A 24,328-nucleotide genomic window follows, 5' to 3' on the forward strand; every position below is an offset into this window, starting at 1 on the left:
TTTTTAATATGATATTTTGTGAATTACGACAGGACAGTCTGGGCAATAAGTTACCACAACCTTTTCCATTATTTTCCATTTATTTCTTACAATTTATGCCCAAAGAGTCATGGTGACAGATTTCCTTCATTGCGGCATTTTTTATGCTTTTGAAATTGCACTTATTTTTCTAATACTAAAATATGTCCTGGATTAAGTGTGTAGTTAAAACTTACTTATATCAAGAAAAAGGAGTTTCACTGGTCCGATCCACTAAAGTGGGCTGTAAGTGGGGGATAAAAAGCCAAACATACCAACCTGAATCAAAAAAGGGTTTTAGTATTCCTCGAATTCACTTCTGTAGGCAAACGTGCAAAGATTTATGCTGATATGCAATCCAATGCCAAAATTGTGCATATACAGTATTTTTGTCAGTCTTTGCCAAATATTACACACAAGCAAAATACTGTGGATCAATTCAAACTTAAAACTTACAATCTATCTGCGTTCTGAAACATTCTTGGAATGAGCCTTTTATTTTTCAGAAGAGATGTGGACATCAGTTGTTTTTTAAAAAATATTTGCATCAATATTGAACATCAAACATCAAAGCAGCAACCTACAAGTCCATTGCGCAGTACAACTTAAAAGGCAATAAATTAGTGACTCGAATCTTAAATATAGCTTTAAATGTTTGTGGGACATTACAATGTTAGCCCACGAGGCTTTTCGCTGATCGTCCTTCTGCAGAAGAGCTTCTTCCTGAAATCATTTGAACATTCCAAGATTTTCCTGCTAGAAATCTGTCAGACATATTTCTTTCTTTGAGAGATGCATTCAAACTTAGAAAAACAGTAGATTATTTGTAGAAAAGTAACATTCCCTAAAAATGTTCTTTTAGGCAGCTCAGGCCATGCAATTTAATTACAGATATGTGGGCGTGTTGTTAGTCACCTCCTTAAAACCAGCTTATTTTTTGGACGTTTTTACAGAAGTCGTAGCTTATGATGCAAAACAGATCTGTTTTAGCAGCATTTAGTGTTCTTGTTTATTGGACTTCATACTGGATTTTTTTTTTTTTTTTGGGGGGGGGGGGGGATTTACACCCAATTCAGGCATTATTATTTAAATTATTTTGTCTTTGGGAATTATGTTTTTTGGGCCACAGTTTTTGGGGGGTTTGTGGGTGTTGGTGCACTACCTTGAGTGGCAACTAGGACAAATGCAGTCTGAGTAGTGGCAGCGTACAGCGCTTTTGTGGCTAACACATGGCAAAAGATGTACTGTTACTGTAAAGGCCTCTATATAAAGAAAAATGTTGTGTGTTTTGCCAGTTTTTCAAGCATTTCACTTAAAAATGCAGCGGGTAGAAAACTAGAAAAGACAAACCAAGATCGTGCCAGAATCTACAACCTTCATCCTGAAGCATGTTTGGTCTCCACACAGGATTCAAACCCTACTCTTCTGGGTAAAAATTCTTCTGCAAAACCCAATAAACTACCACATATGAATTCTTACTCAGGCTTTTTTTTTTTTTTAACTTAACTGATTGATTTCTTTTAAAGCCTAAAATCAGAGCGTAGAGGAGGTGCATGAGTCTAGCGCCCTCCTGAAAGGTTATTATGGGTCATGTTGCCTACCCCAGCTTTAATTAAGAGTAGGAACACAAGTAGTTTTCTGACACACTTCATCCTAGCTGGCTTCTCCATCTGCGTAGCCTCCACTGAACATGAGCAGGACTGACAGATGTGTTTCCACAACAATGTTAAACAAATGTAACAAATGTAAATGTAAACAAACCACTCCCCCTCCCAAAACACAGCAACCGCTAAAACACACAGCATCAATCGAGTTATCTCTTTCAGTCTGGCTTCAGTGAGGATCCCACACCCTTACCACTGCAGGCTGTTGTCCAACCACAGCGTTGCTGCTGATTGTTTAACACTGTGAACTTGGGAAGGCTTATCGCCCTGTGGGCTGCAGGAAAGTCACAAGTTGATATGGTGATAAATATGAATAACTTGGTGAAAAAAGTGGGCGTGGTGGTCTTTAAATCCCTCACCACCCAGCAGTTGAGGATCCTCTTCCCCAAAGTCTTGCAGCTCTCAGTTCATTATGGCACAAAAGAAAAAAAAGAAACATATCCAACAAAGTATAAAGAGTTTTGTTTGATTTTCCTTTTTGTGATTTGGTACCACATTCATAGATGAGTTACAGCTTTCCAGCATTTCCAGGTTTGACTCCAGCTGAGGGAACGCAAACACTTCCTGTCCTGCTCCCCATCATCAGTTGTTGTGACAACAGGAGTAGAAATAAGAGTCCTTCTTCTGGCCTAAGTCGACGCCTGTTTCCTCTGCTATGAAACAGAAGTGATAGGACTTTAAAATAGTTTGAGATCATTTCCAGGAGATAAACACATTGCATACTGCTTTTACATTTTGATAGTTTGTATAGATTAAAGAAAGTCCTGCCAAACCTAAGGAAACCTGTTTCACCCATTTCCCATTTAAGTTAATTAGCTGAAAGATCTAACTTTATATTCACATCAAAAAGACTGGTACTGGTCCTTTTCCCCCCAAATTTTAGCAACAAAGATAATAGATATATTTCTCCAAAGTCTAAACTTTTCTATAAGGTCCCGCGTCTACTATGACCTATACTATTAGGTCAGTAATTTGTAACTCACTCCATTTTATGATGGTGTTCCTCAGGGATCATTTCTGGGACCACTGATATTTTCTAAGTATGAATGGCTACTTCATATCACTTGTGTCACAGTTAATTTCTGCTTTTTTATTTTGGATTAATATTATTTAAAAGCCCAAAATGTGATCCCTCATGCACCATCCCATCTGAGCACTAATACTAAGCTGTCTAAATCTCAGCTATACATTTACCAAACAGAAATTCTTGGACCAAAAAAAAAAGAAAAAAAAAAGAACCAATTGGTCTCAGCATTGTTTATTTATTACATATTCTGAAAGGATTTTTATTAATTTTTGTGCAAAAAAGTTTTTTATTTTTAAAAATCCATGAATTTTGTTTGTAAAATGTTATAACTAGGTTTCTTTTTTTTTTTTTTTATTTAAAAAGGTATTTGTTTTAATACTACTAGAAAAAAATCTTTAGATATAAAGTATGTTGACTTGTATTCCATACAACTGTATGCTAGTTTAACATCATAACGTAGATGAACTATTGATTCTGATGGAGTAACAACAAATTGCAATAAAGTAAATTAAATATAAAGTCATTAAATAAAAGTCAAGGGCTTTTTTTTTTTTAATCCTTTGTTACTTCTATACTTTTCTTTAATTCAAACATGTTTGTAAAATTGTAAAATTTTAAATATTTTCTGCACAGATGCTAAAACCTTTAACTTAAAAAAATTAGATTTGCCTGAAAGTTCTGCAGTAAATTTTGCTACGGATAACACAACTTCACACAACTTTCCACTACCCTTGCCACATGAATTGATATAAAGATAACAAAAACAATCTGTTTACATGAACGCCACGCTTACCTGTCATATACTGGAAAGCAGTGCTGTTGTAATCCTCGGCAACTTTCTGGAATAACTCATCTGGAAAGCAGAGGAAGAATGAGGCCTGTCAGTTTCCATCAGTTCGTATCTGTCATGGCCAACAAAAACAAGCCAACTCACATTCCTAAAACCTGGTGTACAGCACGCAATAGCTTCTTTTAATGTAAGCAGGCTGATAAATGATGCTCCAAAACCTGCATCCAGCGAGAGAATGCTAAAAGCCACAAAGGAGACAACGCTCTCCTTTTAATTAGATTTTAATCATCAGATTCAGCCATGGCCTCACACTATAATACTGGCAATAATCTACCAATTAATTAATCCTCTAATTAAGCTTCTTAGATTAAATATTTTCTCTTGTCAGGAAGTAAATTAAATATGTCTGGCTGTGATTGGCGGAAAATTATGGTAACACTCTTTGATCACACTCGCATAAAAAAAGAGAAACTCTTAAGTGCACAAAATTTATCAGTACATATTAAAACTGTGTGTGCTAATAAGTAACTTAAAAATAGCATTTGTCCAGTACATGTCAGCTGTTTTGTTTGAAGAAGGGTGTGAAAATATGCAGAGATTCTCTTGGGTAAACAAAAAAAGAAAAGGTGGACTTGGGTGAATCAGTAACCTACTTTTTATGCCATTTTGGTGGATTTTGTCATGTCAGTTTCTCCCTGTTTGATTCTGGCTACACACACCAATTTGAAAACCTCATGATGCACTACTCAGATCTTAAGCGGTCACCCTGTGTAACCTTCCTTCTGCCTCCTGCTTTTGTGAAGAATTGTATGTGTCGAAGTTTGACCCCTGTGTTGCATTTTTACAGACAGAAAAGCTGCCAAAGAGCAACAGTTTTGATACTCTTGAAATGTTTCCAATCAAAAACTGAAAGGCTTTCATTTGCACATACAACACTGCTAAGAAATACATTTAATCCAAAGCTGAGTGGGTATCTGCAGCAGCTTCAAGCTTCTTTTATGAGGAGCCAACTTGTATCTGCCATGCTGTGTTCTGACCATCCTCTGATCATCCTGCATGTTAACGAAAACATACCCATATTTTTAATGCTACAGCTCACTTCCTCACTCATCAACAATGCTGCAGTCAGAGCCAACAACCTGTGTTACATGAAGTCTTCCGGTGACACGAGGTCGAACTCACCTACGTTGTTCCCTGTTTTACTGGAGGTCTCAAAGTGCTGTGCACCAATCTCTGTGAATATTAACCAGAACATTCAGGTTAAACATCAGTCAGTCTGAAGGACAAACTTATGCAAGCGAAGAGAAATTGTGTTTGTGTTGCAACTCGGGCTGATCACACAGAGAAAGCAGACAGAAGTTAGAGATTTCTTAACATCCTTTTAACAACATCCAGAGTGTTCACAAGCTCTACAGTACACAATCTTTCCCCCAGTTTCAAACATGACAGCGCACGTGGAAAATCCTGTTTATAAGGTTAAATGATCAACTTTGTCAACACATCTGACTGGTCTCTTAAAGCTGTCTTGGATGCAAATGTTCAAGAAAAAGACAAGAAAATATCAGAACCATTCAAGGAATCAACTATAAATCATTTTTCCACAACTGACGAGCATTTATAGAGTTCAAACACATATTTACAGTATATAAAGTAAGGAAAATGACTCATGTACTAAACACTCAGGGTATTTTTAAGTGACACTGTGGATACAACTGAAACGGTCTGTGATCGTCTGTAAATTTGTTCACATATAAAAAGACAAAGTTGACTAGCTTTATATCAATAAACAACCGAACTAGGTTTTTTATTCTTCCATGTTTTATGTATTTATGTTTACATTTACACAGAAAATTATGAATGCCTCAACTTTAGGAATTTGAAAATTTTGAAAATCAGAAATCAGTAACTCGAAAGAAACCACAAGACTATTGCTCAACTGTTTTCTGAAGTAATGCATACTGTTAACCATACTGATGTAATTCACTTCTGACCAGGCCACAGTCTCAGAAAGAAACATGTTACAGCGTAATCTTTCTGCATGTCTACACTCTACTGCACTCACCTTCAGCAAAGTCCTGAGCGTCGTGGTAGTCGATTTTGCGAAGACTCCGGTCTTCCTGGATCAGGTCGCTCTTGGTGCCACACAGGTAGATCTTACAGTGCTGCAGTGCACGACACACACCAGAATAAAACACAATGTCCATTACTGACATGATAGAAATTTCAGAAATCCAATGTGGGACTTCAGCTTCAAGTAAACCTCGCTGACAGCAGACTGTGCAGCCACAGATAACAGATACATTTATCTAGATCAATAAAACAATCAAATAAAATACAAACAATCTTCCATAAGGTTGTGGACTGAACTCTTATATTTTTTACTACAAACTGAACCATCTGATCACATCCATCAAGCTGAGTCTTATTTGATTAGATATTGCCTGCTTTAAATATATGGTACTTTCAGCTGTGTAAAGGACTGAAATAGAGTTCAGAATGACACAGTGTTTTTTCAGTGCTTCATTATCCTAACAGATGCATATAAACTGACTGCTTTACAAAATGGAGGCCTGATTACCTCAGAGGTAATTACACTGAAACCCCGATTTAGCAACCAACACAGCCAACTAGCAGAGTTACACCATCATAATATAATTTTATTGTATAAATCGGCTATTGTATAAACGCAATTTGCTAACTTTACTTATGGTGTAAAACTGAATGCCCCCAAAACCCTTTTGAGCTTCCATATTAAGATGACTGTTGGGCGTGTGAAAAATCACATATCAAATGACGTGCAATCATTTCAATGAAAGAAACCATCTTACCTCCTCGTAGTTTTGCAGCTCTTTGACCCAGAAGCGAGCTCGCTGGAAGCTGCTGCTGTCAGTCAGATCTGAAAGCCAAAAATATACAGCAGACTTTTCAGTATTCAACATCCTTGTCTAGACACACACGTGCACGTGCGCGCACACACACACACACACTCACCAATCCATACAGCCATACAGAGCAGGCACCCCATATTCGTCACACATTAAAACTAACAACCAATCTGTCCATTATTTGTTTGATAATATAACTGATTAAATATGCTGAAAGATTAGGCTATAAGGTGAAATACAATCCAACTTAAGAAGGAGGAAGTTAAAGAAGAAAGATGTTAAACTAAACATCACAGCAGTGTGACTAATCTGCTGGGAAATGACTATCCACCGACTATTTTTACAAAGTTTCCCAATGTGGAACAAAGACACAGATCTGAAAGCAGTTCAGGACTGGACAGTGGCTCTTTGGTTAGAGGCCAACACCACACCAACTAGTTTACTTCTTAACACTCAAGCCAGGATTCCTTGATGCTGATTCTAGGAAATGGGGTAATACACTGAAAGACATATAAACTGATAATGCATTACTGCCGTTCAAAAGGATTGAGAAATATTGTATCCCTAAACTCAATTTCTTTTGCCATTGACAAATTTGATATTATAGATTGCAAAGCACAACCGTACATATCTTCTATCAGAAAGCTGTGGTTTCAAACGCCTAAAATAGCCGTTGTTGCCACCTCTGGTTTTTCCAAGACCTTAGATGGAAATGGGACCTTTCTGTCACAATAAATGATAGTGAATAGGAAAATATACAGAGATTACAGACTGGAATTGAAAACCGGTGCTGCTTGAGAACCGGTTTCAAATTTTCCACAGCACTGTCATATGTGCACAGTTGAAACGGCCCAAAGCATTGCTTCACAAAGAAATTATATCAGTGGTAGCTGTAATCTTGTAATCTGTAATCTGTAACATGATTATTTAAAGTCGGATTAAAATGCCCACAACATGCTGAAACATTTTTCTACACAACAGCTCAAACCTGACATCACAACACCAGTTTGATTTACACTTCACCTGCTGCAATCATCACCAGGTCGAGTCAGTGCACCTGCCTTTGAAGGATTCTGCTGACTGTTTTACAGAGTGCAGTGATGGGCAGGACGTCTCGTTTATGAAATGGAAACTGCTGCCTTGAGTGAGCTGTGGTAGCACTGAGCAGAACTGGTACTGAAGCCGACCCACACTTTCGTTTTGAGCCCTCATAACTTCTGAATTTATGAGGGTGGGAAAACAAAATCTGAAACTAAGAAAAGAAACGCAGGCCAAGCTGACTTGTCACAGTTCTTGTGGTCCCCTTGTAACACATTAACAGTCACGACTCACCTATTAAAAGAACGTATCATGAAATTCAATCTGGCTGTGACTGAAAGTGAGTGAACACCATCACCTTTATAAACCAGATATGCGTGTCATAATTATCAGTAACACTGTGCTAATTTGCACACCGGCCAACCTGACATTCTTGATACTGATACTCAAAGCTGCTTAACAAACGCGATTTTGTTGCAACACTGAAGTGGTTGTCAAATTGCTCTTAAATGTGTTTTTCAGCCCTAAAAAAATTATTGTGCTAACTCGTGTATTTAGGTTAAGTTTAAGTTACTAGGCACCAAAAACAATGGAAAAACAAGGATAATTAAGAAGCACCAACTTTCAACGCACACAACAAATATCAGCTGATTTTGACAGGAAGTCAGGGTGAGTATCCAGTGAAGTTATTAACGTAGGAATATCTCCTCTTCACTGTAAAAGTATAGATTTACCATAGCAGACGATGGCGGCTCGAGCTCCTCTGTAGTAGATTCTGCTCATGGCTTCGTAACGCTCTGATCCAGCTGTGTCCTGAGTGGGAAACACAAGAGAAGAGATGAACTAACTGGAACTGGAACCTAAACGGTGATGAAATTATCAGGAGAGAAGCCTTAACTTTTTGTTTAAAGCTATAATAAACAGCTCAAATGATTTATCTTTATGCCGCAACAGGCTGTGGTTCCAAAATTTTACAGGTCAAATTAATATTATGTTGTTGTTTTTTTTACCTCTATTCTTATTACCATTTATATGAGATGTGATAAAAACCACTTTCATTAATAACTATTTGCATCCACCCACACACACGCCATCATTTTTACATAGTTTCCACATTCACACAGGGAAACCTTTTGTTTAGCTTCTGAGTTTAGCAGGTTGAGTCAGGACAGCTATGCGGAGAGTTCTTCTAACTGGCACTAACATCGACTAATTTAAATTAAAGTTAAGATACATTAATACTGGGTACATGCTGATGACATTAATCTATTCTGAAAGGAAAATTCATGATCATCAACCTTCAGTTAGGTAGTAATTTAAGTATGATTATATTAAAGACATAAAGAGGCTGGTTATTTTCCTAAAATAGAAACCAGGTAGTCAGTTAAAAGCTAGGTCTTTGGAAATGTGATCAACACAAACAACACAAAGGCCTGTAGGGACAAAAGCATAACATGGGGTGGAGACAAGTCAGCTTGGCTGATGGTGCACAAAAAGGAAAATTCTGGACCTTTTATTGGAATATATACATAAAGTTTTATTGTGTTGAGGAAGTTTTGGTTGTGACATAGCAAAGCTTAGCAATATTAGTTCTCTTGGTTCCAATAACTTTGAGGTTGTGACACCATGAGTGGGTTTGGAAAAAATAGACCGAGTTACTGTTAGTATGAACCTTTTAACAGCATAAAGTAGCAACTTCAGCAGGACAAATGACAGCAGACTGGCTTTGCTCTTACTCATGGCTATTTTCCGGTCTTCAAACAGAGGAAATTTTGAGAAAAAAAAAAAAAAAAAAAGGGAAATATACGAAATTCCTTTTTGGGTTTATGAATCTTCCATCAGCTCATTGAACTGCAAGAAAGGGATCAAATGTGAAACGACTGACTATCACGAAGCATGTGCATTTTAGGCAGCCTCTAACTCACCCATATTCCAAGAGTAATCACTTTCTCTCCCACCTGGATTGGCTTGGCAACAAAAGCAGCACCGATGGTCTGTCAGAAAGAGAGAAGCAGTGGGGTTAGACACTGCAAACATATGATATGACTGCTTTTAGCCATGTTAGATTGATATTTGTCAGATGATATGTGGATTTTGTTTTTCTTAAAGCTTTTCTCGTTTCTCTAATTTGTGCCTCCTCGAAATGTACGCAGGTTTTGACACAGAAATCAATCTCATTGCATCATACTGAAAGACTTCATGTCTCCTAAAATCCATCTGGAGGACAGAGGAAAGGAAGAGAGGTGGCTTGCTGGAGGAGCTTTAAGTAAAGATCCACAGGTGTTTTCTACATGAGTGTTGTAGGAAATGTAAGCAATATCTACATTTTCCAGAAAATCCTAAATATGCACTTTGAATAACATTAAAAGCTTTTTTTTTTTTTCATTTTGAAGTTAATTGGTTTTTGTTTCCATTTGTAGATGTTAAACATGATGTGTGTTTACTTACGTCTTCTATTTTAGTGTTTGTGTTTTTGGAGACTTGGAAGGCTAACAGGTTTGCCTAAACCAGAAGGCACTTTGGGCTAACTCCTGCTGCTTTAAAGAGGCTAATGACTTGTATAAAACGGGTGTGACACCTAGCTGGAATAAACGAACCATGGTGGGAAAAAGACTTGATTATGTGAGATGATTAATTGGATCATCAAACTTTCTGCACCTCACAGTATTGTCACATGGTGCAATTAGAAGTGGTCCAAGATATAAAACAAATGCCATTAATCCTGTTGGGTCTAAGAAAACAATTTATGATGCAGTCATATTTAATTGGAATCACTTTAAAATAAGGCTCATAGGTGAAGATGGTTCACTTTGTTAAAAGCCTGTTGCATTGGCCACACCTAAGCTCGAGGAATTGAGAATAAATGAACTGTTAAGTGAGAACGAGGGAGGCCAACACTGTGAGGATAAAACCAATACTTTCACACTCTCATGTGGAGAAAGTCATCAACACAGCAGCTTCCTTTACAAGATAGAATTGAGGATGTCTGGCTCATAGGTGCACAGCTGCAGAAATGAGTGAGCTGGAGCCTTAAATCCTTAGGTGGGGCCTCCTGGTTGTTCCAGACCTACATCTGAAGGTGCCCACTTTGGAATTACCTACCTGAGGAGATTAGGCTTGCAGAGTGGGTAACCACCTCTTAGAACTCTCTTTTACTTGATGTCTTACCTTATAGTTTTGCCTTCTAGGCTCCCTTTATTCTTTTCTTATACATGTATAAGTTTACATTTTTTGTCCAACTTTAATGTTTGGATCTACCATTGATTGTTCTGTGTTTGTCTGTTTGTCAAAGCCCTTTGCAAAGGTGGTATATATAGAATGTTTACTATACTGTTATTATTTATGCAAAATGCAGCATTAGCTTGCAGAAATGTACTAAAACATTACTGCAACCCTACTTCCTGTCAGAGCTTTGACTCATTGAAACAATCACAGACTTGATCTTCTGTTACCACAGCATCCCTGGGGCTAAAGTTAAAACTGAAGCTCTTCATGGAGGCAGCAGACCAACATGGAAAATTGAAGTGGAGCAGCTGACACTCACATTCTGGTACGGGCCCACCAAGAAGCGATGGTGAACATATCTCTCCACCAGACTCGTCTTTCCCACGCTCTCTTTTCCTAGCATCACCACTTTGACGTCCACACGCATTGCGGTCATAACGATGGCGTCTGGAAAAGCCAGAGGAGAGACCACGGCACAGCAAACAAGGGAGAGCAGAGGGGAGTTGATTTATAAGGCAGCTGAAAAGAGAAAATACACGAGTTAGAGACTGAACTTTATAAATCATGCACTGGAAACAATGAGAAATAATCAACTTAAATCCTCACCCCTTCTGTAGGAGTCTGTTAACACCATAGTTACTTCACAGGGAATCTCACAATCATTTTGTTACGATTTGAATCTCTGGATGCATTTTTTTTTCTTATTTTTTCAAAGATGAAAGTGAAACAAAACTGCAGCAGTAAGACCCAACCCTCAAAAACCTACACAAAAGTGGCAAAGAAAAGGGTACGATTGTAGCTTTAATTTCTAGTTTAATCTGACTAACAACATAAAACACGAATTATTTCCTTTAAAATTATAGCTACTACCAAATAACTGCTGCACTTGTCATTGAAAATAACCACTAATTATCATAACGTAGATTAAATATTTATATACTATGTACTTTACTATATTATTTTAAGATAACCTGAATTTAAAAGGAAAACTAAGTCTTACTAGGTGTATTTCTATTCCTGAGATAAAGAGTTAGCTTTAATTTGAGTTTTACTAAAGTCTCTTTCTTTTATATTTTCTTAATAAAAAAAGGCAAAGGTGTGGTTTTACTACCTTGCATGAAGCTAGAAATGATCCAGCTAGCTTACTTGCTCAAACACGGCCGAGCATTATCTTTACAGGGTTTCAAGGCTCCCGAGTTGGGCTAGCCTACATATAAAAACACCAAAACTCACCGGGTAGCTAGCTTGACTCAACAAATCTCTCGTAGCATCAGATCTCCTCCCAGCAGGAACCAAAACGAAAGGCTGAGCCCCGTCTATCAAATCCGCTTTAAAGTGGACACAGCAGCCGTCGGCTCTCTCTTCATCTCTGCTCCCAGCCTCGCAGAGCCGGGTAGTGTTAGCACTGGTAGCGCTGGCGGTTAGCTCGGTAACGTTATTATTGTTGCGCAATGAGTGAAATTATAAACAAGCCTTCAGTCAGCTGAGCGTGTTACCGGAACACACGGGAGCCAACTGGTCATGGTTTCTGGTTATCAGGAATCCAGTCCTCTGAAAACAGGTTCAGGTTATTGCCGCTGGGGCGGACACGAAGCTGAGTGTCGCTTCTGTGAGGAAAAAAATCGCCAGCTGAGCTTTGTTTGTTTGGGTGGGAACCAAAGACCGGAGAGAGGCGGTTTCCAAGAGGAAGTGGACCGAGTTTCATGACACAATCGACGGATGTTGAAAGCCACAAATGACCACAACCACAGCTTTTTGCTGGTATTATTTAATTCAGTATGCTTGTGTGCACCTTAATCTCATCAGAAAACCACCCAGAATTTTAAAAAAGAGACTTAAATCTAGAAGAATACAAGATTACAAGTTACACACATAATAATAATATGTATTGATTTAGCATATTATACAATTAATTCATGAATATATTTATCTCAAGCATTAATTATTGAATGAGACCACCAGGCACAAGAAAATGATCCACTTTTTTAAACTTTATTTTATAAAAATATTTTTATTCAAAAGTAACAGAGAGTCACAAAAAGACATAAAACAACCAAAAACACTTTTATACCGAGTCCAAAGAAGCGTGTTTCTGTCATTTTGCGTCTCTGTGTTTGTTTTATGTGTGTTGCTTTGTTTAATTTGTTTGTGTTTGTCCTATAGTAACATAACTTTGTTGTGGTGGTCATTTTATCTCTTTTAATAGGAATATGTAGCCATTGTGTAGTTGTGCTGGGACCTTCTAAACATTTTAAGCCTGTTTTTGTTTACATTTACTTTTTTTTAATAGAAATATATCTTTATTTACTTATTTATTATTTATTTATTCTGTTTTGGAACTAATTAAAGACTTGTCATATTAATCAGTCCTAAAACAGAATAAATAATTGTTAGTTTTTTGTGTAAAGTTATCAATATAAAAGATTGTATGCAGAATGTCAGACTGTGCAGTGTAGTTTATTTTGATATCCATTTTTCTAAAGTATGTAAACAAAACTTTTAGAAATTGGACAGATGTTCCAGACGTTTCACCTGATATATTACAGAAATAAGTACCTGACTCTTATAAAACTCCACAACTGAAAAAACTGGTACAGGTTGTATGATAGATTATTGACGATATCCACCACAGGACCAAGGACATTAATTTAATTCGGGGACCAAATGAAGAAAACAAAGACCACATACACAAAAAACACAAGATGCAGTAAAAAACATCCAAAATGAACACAAAGGAATTAAGAAGCATTTGTATAAATTTGCATCTTTGTATTTAATTTATGTTCTGTTTTGTTTAATTTGTTTGTGGTTGTATTACATAACTGTTTGTAGTCTTTTATATCTTCTTTTAGTCGGGGTTTCATGTCGCACCGTAACTTCCTTGTTGTTTTTGGCGTTTTTTAGACTTTTTTTGGCCTCCACAGATGATTGTTACATGGACAAAGTACGATATCTATGGAGGCACTTAGAAGACGTTGATTGGTCCAAACAGCGGACTGTAAGGGTGAGAGAGAACTGTGATTGGTCCAGGGATCACAAGCGCTGGCTCGGCCCAAAGCCGTTGAGTAGTGTGAGGTCAGGCTCCACCAATCCCACCCAGCACACACGGTTCAGGGGAAAGAGACGACAACATGGCCGAAGCAGAGAGTAGCGAGTTAACTTCTGGTGGAATTTTTCAGGAGATCTTCACTTCTCCGCTGAATCTGACCCTGCTCAGTCTCTGCTTGTTCCTTTTGTACAAAATCTTCCGCGGGGACAAACCGCCGGAGCTCAGCGAGGAGGACAAACCACTGCCCAAAATGAAGAAGAGAGATTTTACGCTTGCGGAGCTGAAGCCCTACGATGGGCTGCAGAACCCGCGGATCCTCATGGCCATCAACGGAAAAGTGTTTGACGTGACCAGAGGGAAGAAGTTCTACGGACCAGGTAACGTTCGCGCGAGCCGTGCGCGTGCAGTGGTTACTAACTGTGGTGTCCTCGTGCCACGAACAAAACCAACGGCAGTTAGTTTAGCGTGGGTTTTAGTTTAGTTACTATCGCCAAATGCAAAAAAACTGTTGCTGCTTGGCACAACTTTTAGTTGACTTCTGTGTCTTGGAGCTGGCGCCACACCCCCTTTAGTTGTTTAACTGAGATCCCGTTTCATAACAGAGGGGCTGCGGTGGCCTTGGAGCCAGAGATCGTCTATGAAGACATTGCGTTCTCCTTAGAAAAAAGGCTTGATCCCTGCAATGTTTAAAACATACCTGATGCTTCTTCTGTCCATAGAGAAGAAGATAGACTCTCCGATTGGTCTGAATGTGCTGTTAACATGTAGTTAATGTCTTAATAGCTGTTATCTAGATTGTTCTATTTTATAGCTTTACATTTGGACTACTTTGAATTAATTTGACTATGTTTTTGTAGTGACTAAGCAGAATTGATCTAAAACTCACTGCACCATCTTATGGTACAAACTGTTATTACACAAAAGTACAACCCAGCCCTGGTTCAGTTTCACTTGATGTCTCATCAATGCAATACACAACGCTTTGGACACAGATATAGCAGTTGTTTCTGATGATAGCTTTACAGAAAATGGACAACAATAGGTTTAAACCAAACAAAATCACTTAAGCTGCACATTCCCATTTCTGAAAACCACTTTCTAAGAGGATGAAATGAAAGAGTGAAAATCACCAGGACTGTCATCTTTAACAAGTTTTTTTTTTAAGTTCCATTTAATTAATAAAAGCCGAAAATATGTTTAGCAAATGGCCAAAAATATAAAGAAAAGTCTGAGGCCGTGAAAACACAAAACTTAAGAATTAGGTAAGTAAATTAGTTAGGGAAGTATCTGGATGTGGATGATATGATTTCCTGGACACAGTCAATTTTCTCTGTGACTTTTCACTTGTGTGGAAACGGGCACAGAGTGAGCACTCACGGGTTTTGTCTTATCTAAGAATGTAACCTCTGTTGCCCGTAACCTCTGGACACCATGATAGTCATCCGTCATGCAGATTTTCTTAGTGCACTCCACACCCTGCCCTGTAGCCTAAATTCCACGGTTTGTCTCATTTCAGGAGTTTGGATCATTTATATTAAAATTTAACCTGAAGTTGAAAAAGCTTTGGCAGCTCTCGAGGAAAACCTTAGGACTGGCTGTTGTTTGCTGTTTGGGGGGGGGATAAGGCTGATTAACTCTATATGCTGATCTTTTTGTTATATCTTTTAAATAAATCCAAACTGAGGCAGGTGGTTACTCACCTAGTTCAGTATACTCTGGGATAAGACAGCATTCGTCAGGAGTTTTAAACACCCTCAATGATATGAACCACATCTTTTGGGGGGGGGGGGGGGGGGGGATAAAATAATGATAAAATAATTTATCATTATTTTATCATTACAAATAATGATAAATTTATCATTATTTGTATTTGAAATAACCTTTTTTTAACATCAGATTTTTCCTCAGATTTAAAGATGATTTAGAGACAAATATTCAAGATATTTTCCCATGCACGATCATCTGATCGTATGTCTTCCTCACCTTGCAGATGGACCGTACGGAGTGTTTGCAGGCAGAGATGCATCCAGAGGTCTTGCAACCTTCTGCCTGGATAAGGAGGGCCTGAAAGATGAACACGACGACCTGTCGGACCTGAACTCCATGCAAAAGGAGAGCCTTTCTGATTGGGAGTCTCAGTTCACCAGTGAGTGGAAGATAAAGCACACTGTCAGGTTATTAGGGTCCAAAAATGCCACAGAAAAAAATTTAAACATGATTTACAATTCTTGTGTATTTTATAATTTACTAAGTATTTATAGTAAAATAAAGCCTGTACTTAGATCAACCAGGGTTTCAGTCAACAAGTATGTCAGGCAGTTTGATTTGCCAGCTCTTAATCCATCATCTCCCTTTACCCTTTAGCCACAAATATTTATTTTCCTCACTGTCAGTAGCCTGTTAGCAGATTAAAAGGATATCAGATTACAACTGGATTGCTTTAAGATTGTTTCCCATCACGCTCATAGTGCAAATTTGCAAAAACCTGTTGGAACCATGGAGGTGAAAAAGGAAGAGATTTTGGCCATCTCTACCATTTATGTGTTCAGGGCTTTATCCTGAAACAGCCCAGAAGCACAGAGAGAGCAATCAGTGAATGTCACTGCTTGTATGAGCTTAAACAAAACTGCAGTGATAAAATGTTTGATTTTCATAAGAAAATGAGAAAAAGAGTAACTTGAGGCGGCTCTGGTTGAGTTTCATGGCCACCTCACGCCTCACGCAGGTGGCCTTGGTGTGAGGTCACATTAATAAAGTGAGATAGCTGCAGATCGCAACATGCAGACCTTGGCTGTTTTCCCTTCGATTCTTTTTTCTTTTTCTTTTTTTAAATTCGATTTTTGTTCTACGTTTCAGTGAAGTACGACTACATCGGCAAACTTCTGAAGCCAGGAGAGGAGCCGACGGAGTACACCGATGACGAGGAAGGAAAAAACAAGAAGGCGAACTAAAACATGAACCGTGACCACAAGGGGGAACAAGATGCCTTAATGTATATTGGTAATTTGATAACCCTAATAGGGTCGCTGGAAAACTCCTCCACCTTCTGTCCATCTACCACTACTTTTGGACCAATCTCGGCTTGTATACAATGACTGAATTCAGTTTATCTTTATTAATCTCATCTGAAGGTATTAACGGTTAGAAATGCAGCTTTCTAATGTAGAGTTCTTTAATTGTTTAGAGCTGTTACGTGTAATCTCTCAAACACTGATCCGCCAACCAATCCCAGCGTTTTATTGAGCTCCTGGTAGTTATGTGGTGCTGAAAAAGGTGATCAGCTCATCTTGATGGTTGCCAGGTTTCGCTGAAGGGTCTCAGGAAGCCAATGTCAGAGTCAGAATTCTGGTATTTTTGAGTTTACTCCCATTGTGGTGTGACTGTTTTTTTTTTAAATACAGTTTTACCCTGCATACTTGCATATAATGGACCTTTCTCAATTCAATTCACTTTTAATTTTATAGGCTCAAATCACAATAACAGTTGCCTCAAGGCACTTTATGTTGTAATGACCCTACAATAATACACTAATTATAGACCAATAGTTGCGTTTTAATGCACATGTCTGTTTTAAGCTAAAAGACTATCACATCACAGAACTGTCTCCATAGGTAACCACCCTCTTTACCTTCCAGCAGTGTCACTCTACGTGTTATACCCTCCGCCATTCTCGCTGCCTGGTGACCAACCTTGACACAGACTTGCGTCATTAAATCAAGGCCTTAAAGGAGGTAGTCTAAACACTGCTGGTGTCATTGTTCTGTAGCCGCTACATTGTGCAGTTCCTAACATGATAAGTTAATCTAAAACTCGTCCATTGTCACTTTAATTATAAGAGTAAGTACATTTTCCTTACAAACTACATCTAACTTTCACATCAGGCCTGTTGTACTGATGATCTCTGAAGATTCGTACCTGCACGCATGTTCAAACTGTAAGAGGATGATGATGTACCACAGGTCTGTTATCCCTACCCTTCGGTTTACTCCTAACAGTTCCTGTAGCTGGAAAAAAAATATTCCAAGTATAAAGGTCAAATTTTGCATGGCATAATTAAATACACTAAATCTGTCCCATAAAATGAGCTGATTTTGAGGGGATTTGGTGGGAACCTTTAACATATTTGACTGATCTTATATCAGTGGCTCCATAGTCACTATTAACAAGTGAAAGATCCCCGGTTTGATTCCAGGAAGAGACACAGATCCCTTTGGGGTTGTATAAGGGTATCTTTCGGGAGGTAACAGCTGAAAGTAGCTTTATAATACTACTGTGACAGTGCAGGTTGATGTGTTTCCTCTGCATGGAAAGGCCATCTTCTCTCTCCCTCTGCTGTCTCCTGCGATCTTACCACAGAACAGCAGTTAAGCATTTTAGCATCTGGATTCAGCATCCCAGACAAATGATTTTCTGCTCTTTTCATTCTCAATTTGCTTTTTGACCTGTAAAAGCAGTAGACATGTAAAAACCTTGTCAGTAAATGAATTAGAAAAAATGCGTAATGGTAAGTGCGGTCACCATGGTGCTCCTATAAACAAACATTTGGAAAAAAAATTTCCCCCCATTTATTCTGTTTACCTTGATTTTAACACTAAATCCATGATGACAGAGAGACCAAAACCAACCCTCAGATCAGCTGTCATGGACGTAACAGCTAAACTTTGAAACGTTTTCAAGCCTTCAGACGTGAGTTCATTTGTAACTCAGGAGTTGTTTCTGACTGTAGAAAAATGTTTTCTTCTATGTAACTTCCATTTAAAACAAACAAAACATTCAATATGTTGACATTCCTGGTATGCGTATATATATTATTCATCATACAGTCATACTGTTATAATCCTGAAATGAGTTTTTGATTTAATTAAAAAAACTACAATATGAAGACTTGACTGTCTTGTGTCTTTCTATATCTATATTTAGTTTTTCATTGAACATGTTTACATGCCTTTATGTTTATGCCCAATTCCGACCCTACCATCTGAATGGCTCAGCACAAATTAAGACTCATTAGACCATGTGATGTTTTTCCAGTCTCTATTTGCGGAATCCACGCAAGCTCTTCTGACAGGAGTGGCACCCAGTGTGGTCTTTTCCTGATGTAGCCCATCTGGTTTAAGTTTCAGTGTGTTGTGTGCTCAGAGATGCTCTTCTGCATACCGCGGTTATAACGAGTCGTGTCATGGTGTGAGGACAACAACCTTGCCTTCAACACTGATAAGACAAAGGAGATGATAGTAGACATGAGGAAGAATAGCAGCACTACTGCTATGGACTGCCCTCGAGATGAAGATTCAGAAGTGTGGAATCTAGAACATCCCGACTCAACAACTCCTTTTTCCCCACTGCTATCAGACTCCTGAACAGCTGACCTACCTCAACTGCAATTTTGCACATCAGGTCGCTTTGCACATTAAGCTCCTTTGTACATCCATCTACATCGACATCTGCATACCACACTTTTCTTCACTTACTTATTTGTAATTATTTATCTTTTTTATTATTTTTTTATCCTTATTTTATCTTTTTTATTTATTTTATTTTATTTTTGTTCTTTTACCCCTTACCTAACTTGGCATTTGTGAATGGACAGCAAAGGAAGAATGTCATTGCACAGAGAATGCTATTTCTTCTGTACTGACAATAAACACTTTGAATTTGAATTTGAGTTTCTGTTACCTTCCTATCAGCTCATAGGAGCCTCCTCTGACCTCTTACAGCAACAAGATATTTTCACCCTGAGAACTCACTGGGTAGTTTCTCTGTAATAGTTGTACCGGAAAATCTACGTGGAACAGTGTTTTCTGCAACAGTTTTCTACACTTCATTTACATCTGAAAAGCACTCTGATTTTAAAAAGTCCTGGATTGTGCCTGACAAACACATGATTCCTACAAAATGCAGAGTGAGTACTTGTGCAGAAAGCTCAGAACATTAGCATAAATGTTTGAGCTGGTAAACTTGTTAATTAGTTATAAACTAATTTGTAGAAATGTGTCAAACATTTAAAATGTCCTGTAATAACAAAACTGTGAACTACTTCATTCTCATGTCTATAAACAAACCAGAGCAGACCGACCTGTCCTGATAATATTAAATGAAAAATACAATATATTTGGCAGGGAAGACAGCCATATGTGATTCCATTCACTTCGTATTTATATTTCAACAAGCAACGAAAAATTTCAAGCATGAAACTTAAAACAATGACGTTCACCTGTGCCGAGTTTTAGAAACTCATACTATAGTTGAAAATTAACTAATAACCTACTCAGCCTACCCTAATCATTTTGTATCATCGATTTTAACCAAAAAAAGATATGTGTCAGAAGTGGGATTCGAACCCACGCCTCCAGTCGGAGACCAGAAGTCCCGTCTCTGCGGAAGGAGATTATCCTTGAGTCTGGCGCCTTAGACCACTCGGCCATCCTGACACGGTGCTCAACGTTGTTGTTAGTAGGGCTTTTAACCCTAACACCTGTGTAGCCTATGATTTGATTTGATTGTAATATATGTCGTTATATTTCTTAACAAAAGCAACTGCCAGTTATGCGAGGGTATTTTACAACTTTATCTCAGCTTAAAGTGCGTATTTATCTTCTGTATTCACTTTTAATGTTCAGACTTTATCTGCGCATGCTCGTTTTAGGACTCGTGATGATGCTGCGTTCAGGGAATGAAGAAGAGTGGGATAAATATGAAGTCATTTATATTATCTTTAGCGGATATCCGTTTAATTTGACATAAATAAGCAGCATTCATCGGCATTAATTCCACAGGTTTTTAATATAGTAGGTTGATGTGAAAATTGAAAAACATCGTCACGAGAACAGCTCGTTTGCTAGCGGAGACCAGAGCCTTTTTATGGAAGGTTGAATGACTTACTCAAGTACACTGGCGGGGACTATTTAACTATTAAACATGAACGCAGCATAACTTCCGCTTTGTCTACGTGCGGCGGCCATATTACACTTCCGTGCTTCAAGGGTATCTGAAGACATCAGGCTAGGCAACATGTACCGGTTTGGTAAAGCTGCAGTGAACATCAGCGGTAAGAAAGCAGTTATTTTCATATAAACTCGTCCTAAATGGTTGCGTTTTTAGATCGGTGTGCTGTTTAATACTAGATGACCTGGAGAATGACAGTTTGATGGGCCGGTGACCGCAGTCAGCGTGCAGACAGGCTAACCTTAGCACCCCTGAAGGAAGAAATCTTAAAAAGCTGTTTTCCCGATTAATTTAATAACCAGAGTTATATCCCGTAAGTGAGAGTCGTTATTACGTTTGAGGTAGTCGTTTTAAAGTGCTCCTTATTCAATAAACATGTCCTTGTCCGACCCTCTGACCTGCGTAACTCGAAGACGTGACAGGCTAACACACTTGCAATGCTCATTTCTTTATCGAGTATTTATCCTAGTATGCATTAGGTTTTGTAAGTACCCGTCTGATGTGAGAGTGCGATACTGCAAGGGCAAATAAGATTGGTAAGTCTCTTGACTTGCCCCTGTAAAAGAGGCTAGCAGGAAGCGAAATTGATTGTGGAAGTACTGAGCTTAACAATGCCTGAGAAAATATTTAATACAGCGAATTGTACTCACAAATACTATTTATTACATGAGAGCAGAATGTACGTGCTTATTTTAAGCATGCATCGGTTTCTTTAAACCCCACTTTAAAAATGAGTTACTGTGTATGTTATGAAAGGGGACAGAACTGTAAAAATACACAAAAACACAGTTTAGATAGAAAATAGAAGAGCTCCATGAATACCTCTGCATATACATCAATAATAAGATGAAGTAAAAAATTAAACAAAAAGATGTTTGTTTAGATTTGTTTTGTTTTTATCATTAGTTTCTGTTACTGATTGATTTTGTGCCCTATTTTTTTTTTTTTAATTGATTGTTTTCAGTAGTTTCTGTATATCATCTCTTTTCATTCTGACAGCTCAGTCATTAACATGAGGACTGTTTCTTCTTGTCATGTAGGCCAGGCCATGCGGCAGGTGAGGCATGGATCCAACCTCCCCCAGAACTTCCACTCAAAGTACGGTGCCGGTGTGTTGGTTAGTGGAGCCATCTTCTGCACAGCCGTGTGGGGATACGTAAGTTCGATCACATCACATTCAGTTATGAGCATGACCTGAACAGACCTTAAGATTTTGGGGACTTTTTTTTGGGGACTGAATATAGACTCCCTATTGAATTGAGATGTTTGTTTCAAAATGAAATTCTACAGAATAACCTTTTTTTTTCTCTATTGGTGTTTTTATTAAATGGCAAAAGTAAAAATTATTAAAAACAAAGTTTGATAACTGCACACTCACATTTTCCACTGGTATGCAAATGTTTCAGTTTTTTAAAATTTGTTTCATATTTCCAAACTTGTCTGTTTTCTCGTTTTCACCAAGCAATACTGAAAAAATTAATTTGACTTCTCTTGCTTCAGGTGCTAACTTCGACTGGCATCACCTGGAATCTGTCACCTGTCGGGAAGATCCAGCCCAAACCGTGGAGAGAGGAGTGAAGAGGTGCCATGACGGAGCTACCTTCCATCCAACCCTTCTGTTTGTACAGATGAATAAAATATCTGCGTGTTCAGACAGCAAATGCTCTTGTTTATTCCAACATGTTTCTTTGTCCAAATAAATTAAGTGTGATTCTACTGACTCCATCTGTTTGAATAAAATTATTAGTTGGCTTGATATCAGACAGAACTGTTTGGAACTGAGGAAAAGTGAGTTGCTGAAGGGCATTAAAACATTACAGTAATACAGATTTTACTACCTCCCGTGTGTTTTTATTAGGCTTTTTAACAGAGGCTTAAGACATTTGAAGGGAGTAATATGGTAATATACAATTACAAGGTTTGTGTGATCATGAGAAATACTGTTACATGAGAAATACAGGCCTGAAAAACGAAAATAACCCAGAAAGCTTTGAATACCAGTGTAGTCAGATTTTTAGTACACTCACTGGTACCAACCCATGTAGTTGACTTGAGATGAAGTTGAAGAATTTGGAGGTCATCCTTCATTATTCCATCCATTTGTGTTCAATGTACCAGTACCACTGTACCAGCCCCAGAGCATGATGCTATCTTTTTCAGGACCTTTGCAAAGTGGTGACACATTTTCTAACTAATGTACTCAGTACATCTAATATATTCATCCAAGGATGTGTATACAATAAATAATCTGTTAAAAGATTTCTTAAGTTGTAATTACTGGTATGTTTTTTAAATGTATTATGAATTTCATTCATTTATATAGTATTAATCAGTATTGGCATTTTTTATCTTACAGATATTACTTTCCTTATTATTAACCTAATTATATTTTTCCTTCACGTGCTTATTTTTGCAAAAATAATATCCTTGATGCTTTTGCCAGGGGTAGATCTAGAGCAGGGGTAGGCAATTCCAGGCCTCGAGTGCCGGTGTCCTGGAGGTTTTAGATGTGTCCATGATCCATCACAGCTGATTTAAAGGGCTAAATGACTCCTCAGCATTTCTTGAAGTTCTCCAGAGGTCTGGTAATGAACTAATCATTTGATTCAGGTGTGTTAACCCAGGGTGGGATCTAAAACCTGCAGGACACCGGCACTCGAGGCCTGGAGTTGCCTACCCCTGATCTAGAGAAATGTCCTTAGTGTTTTTTTTACACATATGTAGCTGTTACTTTCTGTAATATGTATTATATATGGTTAAAATTCATCAAAGTATACACATTTCATTTAAATATAGTCTAACACACAAGTCTAACTTAAGCATCACACTCTTTTTTTAATAGAAAAAATAAAATTGTAACATGAGGTTTGTTACATTACATGAGAACACCACAGGCCTAAAACCTGCAGGTCTAACAATGGGGGGTGTATTGCTCCTCCTTTTTTCCACCTAGAGACAGCGTTGCCTACTTTTGACATTCAATAGTACCCTCATTTTTTTAACACACAAAACCAAACAATGACTACACTACACACTGACTATACTAGACAATGCTACACACTAACTACACCACAAAATGCTAAACTTCACAAATCTCTCACATTTCAAGACTCGCTCTCTCTCTCTCAGCAGTCACACAAACCTCATATGCTGCCATATCATTTTTTTTATTGGTCGACACAGTACATTTTTTGCCGTAGCATTTTTTTTCCCTTTTTTTTGTGCTGTCATTTGCAAATGACATTTTTACCATTTTTTCCTGCACTAAACGTGATGACAGTATTCAGGAAAAAAAGCATTAGTTTATATATATAGTTTATTTTAATCATAATTCTGGTTTTAGTGGCTATCACTAAAATTTAAAAAGGGCATATAGGCAGGGGCAGATCTACAGGGGTGGCATAGGGTGGCATGTGGAACCCTAAAATAATTTCTTGCCACCCCTAGTGCCACCCTAGTTTTGCAGATGACTGACTGACTGGGGTGACAAAAGACTATTATATGGTGGCACATGCCACCCAATGCCATGACTGTAGATCCGTCCATGGCCTTTGCTATATCTTCTAATCTAAAGTATGCAGAGGGGGAGGTGGGGGGGTTGAATGACATCCACTAAGTTCAGCTGATGCAGTAATCAGGAAGCATCAGAAGATAAACAGCAAACCGATCCAATCAGCGTGGAAGCTC

General features: G+C 38.1%; 3 protein-coding genes and 1 non-coding gene across 6 annotated transcripts; 2 read left to right on the forward strand and 2 right to left on the reverse strand.

The window, feature by feature from the left end:
• Positions 1-482: 482 nt before the first annotated feature.
• On the reverse strand, positions 483-12,326 carry rab24 (RAB24, member RAS oncogene family). 3 transcript variants are annotated; one of them, XM_085175619.1, is made up of 9 exons: positions 11,881-12,325; positions 10,967-11,166; positions 9,348-9,416; positions 8,157-8,235; positions 6,328-6,395; positions 5,562-5,661; positions 4,682-4,732; positions 3,503-3,562; positions 483-2,332 (listed from the first exon to the last, which is right to left on the reverse strand). In XM_085175619.1, the coding sequence occupies exons 2-9, from the start codon at positions 11,081-11,083 to the stop codon at positions 2,265-2,267; spliced, it is 612 nt and encodes a 203-aa protein (XP_085031745.1). In that variant the 5' UTR covers positions 11,084-11,166; positions 11,881-12,325; the 3' UTR covers positions 483-2,264. The 3 variants fall into 3 exon arrangements, 2 of the variants coding, with proteins under 2 accessions (XP_085031745.1, XP_085031744.1); XM_085175618.1 differs by having other exon boundaries at positions 483-2,335; positions 11,881-12,321; XR_014876556.1 differs by having other exon boundaries at positions 2,300-2,335; positions 4,449-4,732; positions 11,881-12,326.
• Positions 12,327-13,700: 1,374 nt separating this feature from the next.
• Positions 13,701-18,578, forward strand: pgrmc1 (progesterone receptor membrane component 1). Its single transcript, XM_085175620.1, has 3 exons — positions 13,701-14,073; positions 15,687-15,842; positions 16,553-18,578. The coding sequence occupies exons 1-3, from the start codon at positions 13,779-13,781 to the stop codon at positions 16,645-16,647; spliced, it is 546 nt and encodes a 181-aa protein (XP_085031746.1). The 5' UTR covers positions 13,701-13,778; the 3' UTR covers positions 16,648-18,578.
• A 1,438-nt stretch (positions 18,579-20,016) lies between these two features.
• Positions 20,017-20,127, reverse strand: trnal-caa (transfer RNA leucine (anticodon CAA)). Its single transcript has 2 exons — positions 20,090-20,127; positions 20,017-20,062 (listed from the first exon to the last, which is right to left on the reverse strand). It is a non-coding gene; the product is annotated as a tRNA-Leu (tRNA).
• A 475-nt stretch (positions 20,128-20,602) lies between these two features.
• cox7b (cytochrome c oxidase subunit 7B) lies at positions 20,603-22,361 on the forward strand. The gene is made up of 3 exons (XM_085175622.1): positions 20,603-20,744; positions 21,682-21,797; positions 22,142-22,361. Exons 1-3 carry the CDS (start codon positions 20,708-20,710, stop codon positions 22,217-22,219), a joined length of 231 nt encoding a protein of 76 aa, XP_085031748.1. The 5' UTR covers positions 20,603-20,707; the 3' UTR covers positions 22,220-22,361.
• Positions 22,362-24,328: the final 1,967 nt, after the last annotated feature.

The sequence above is a fragment of the Neolamprologus multifasciatus genome, chromosome 10 (genome assembly GCF_963576455.1).
Source record: "Neolamprologus multifasciatus chromosome 10, fNeoMul1.2, whole genome shotgun sequence".
Lineage (NCBI taxonomy): Eukaryota > Metazoa > Chordata > Actinopteri > Cichliformes > Cichlidae > Neolamprologus > Neolamprologus multifasciatus.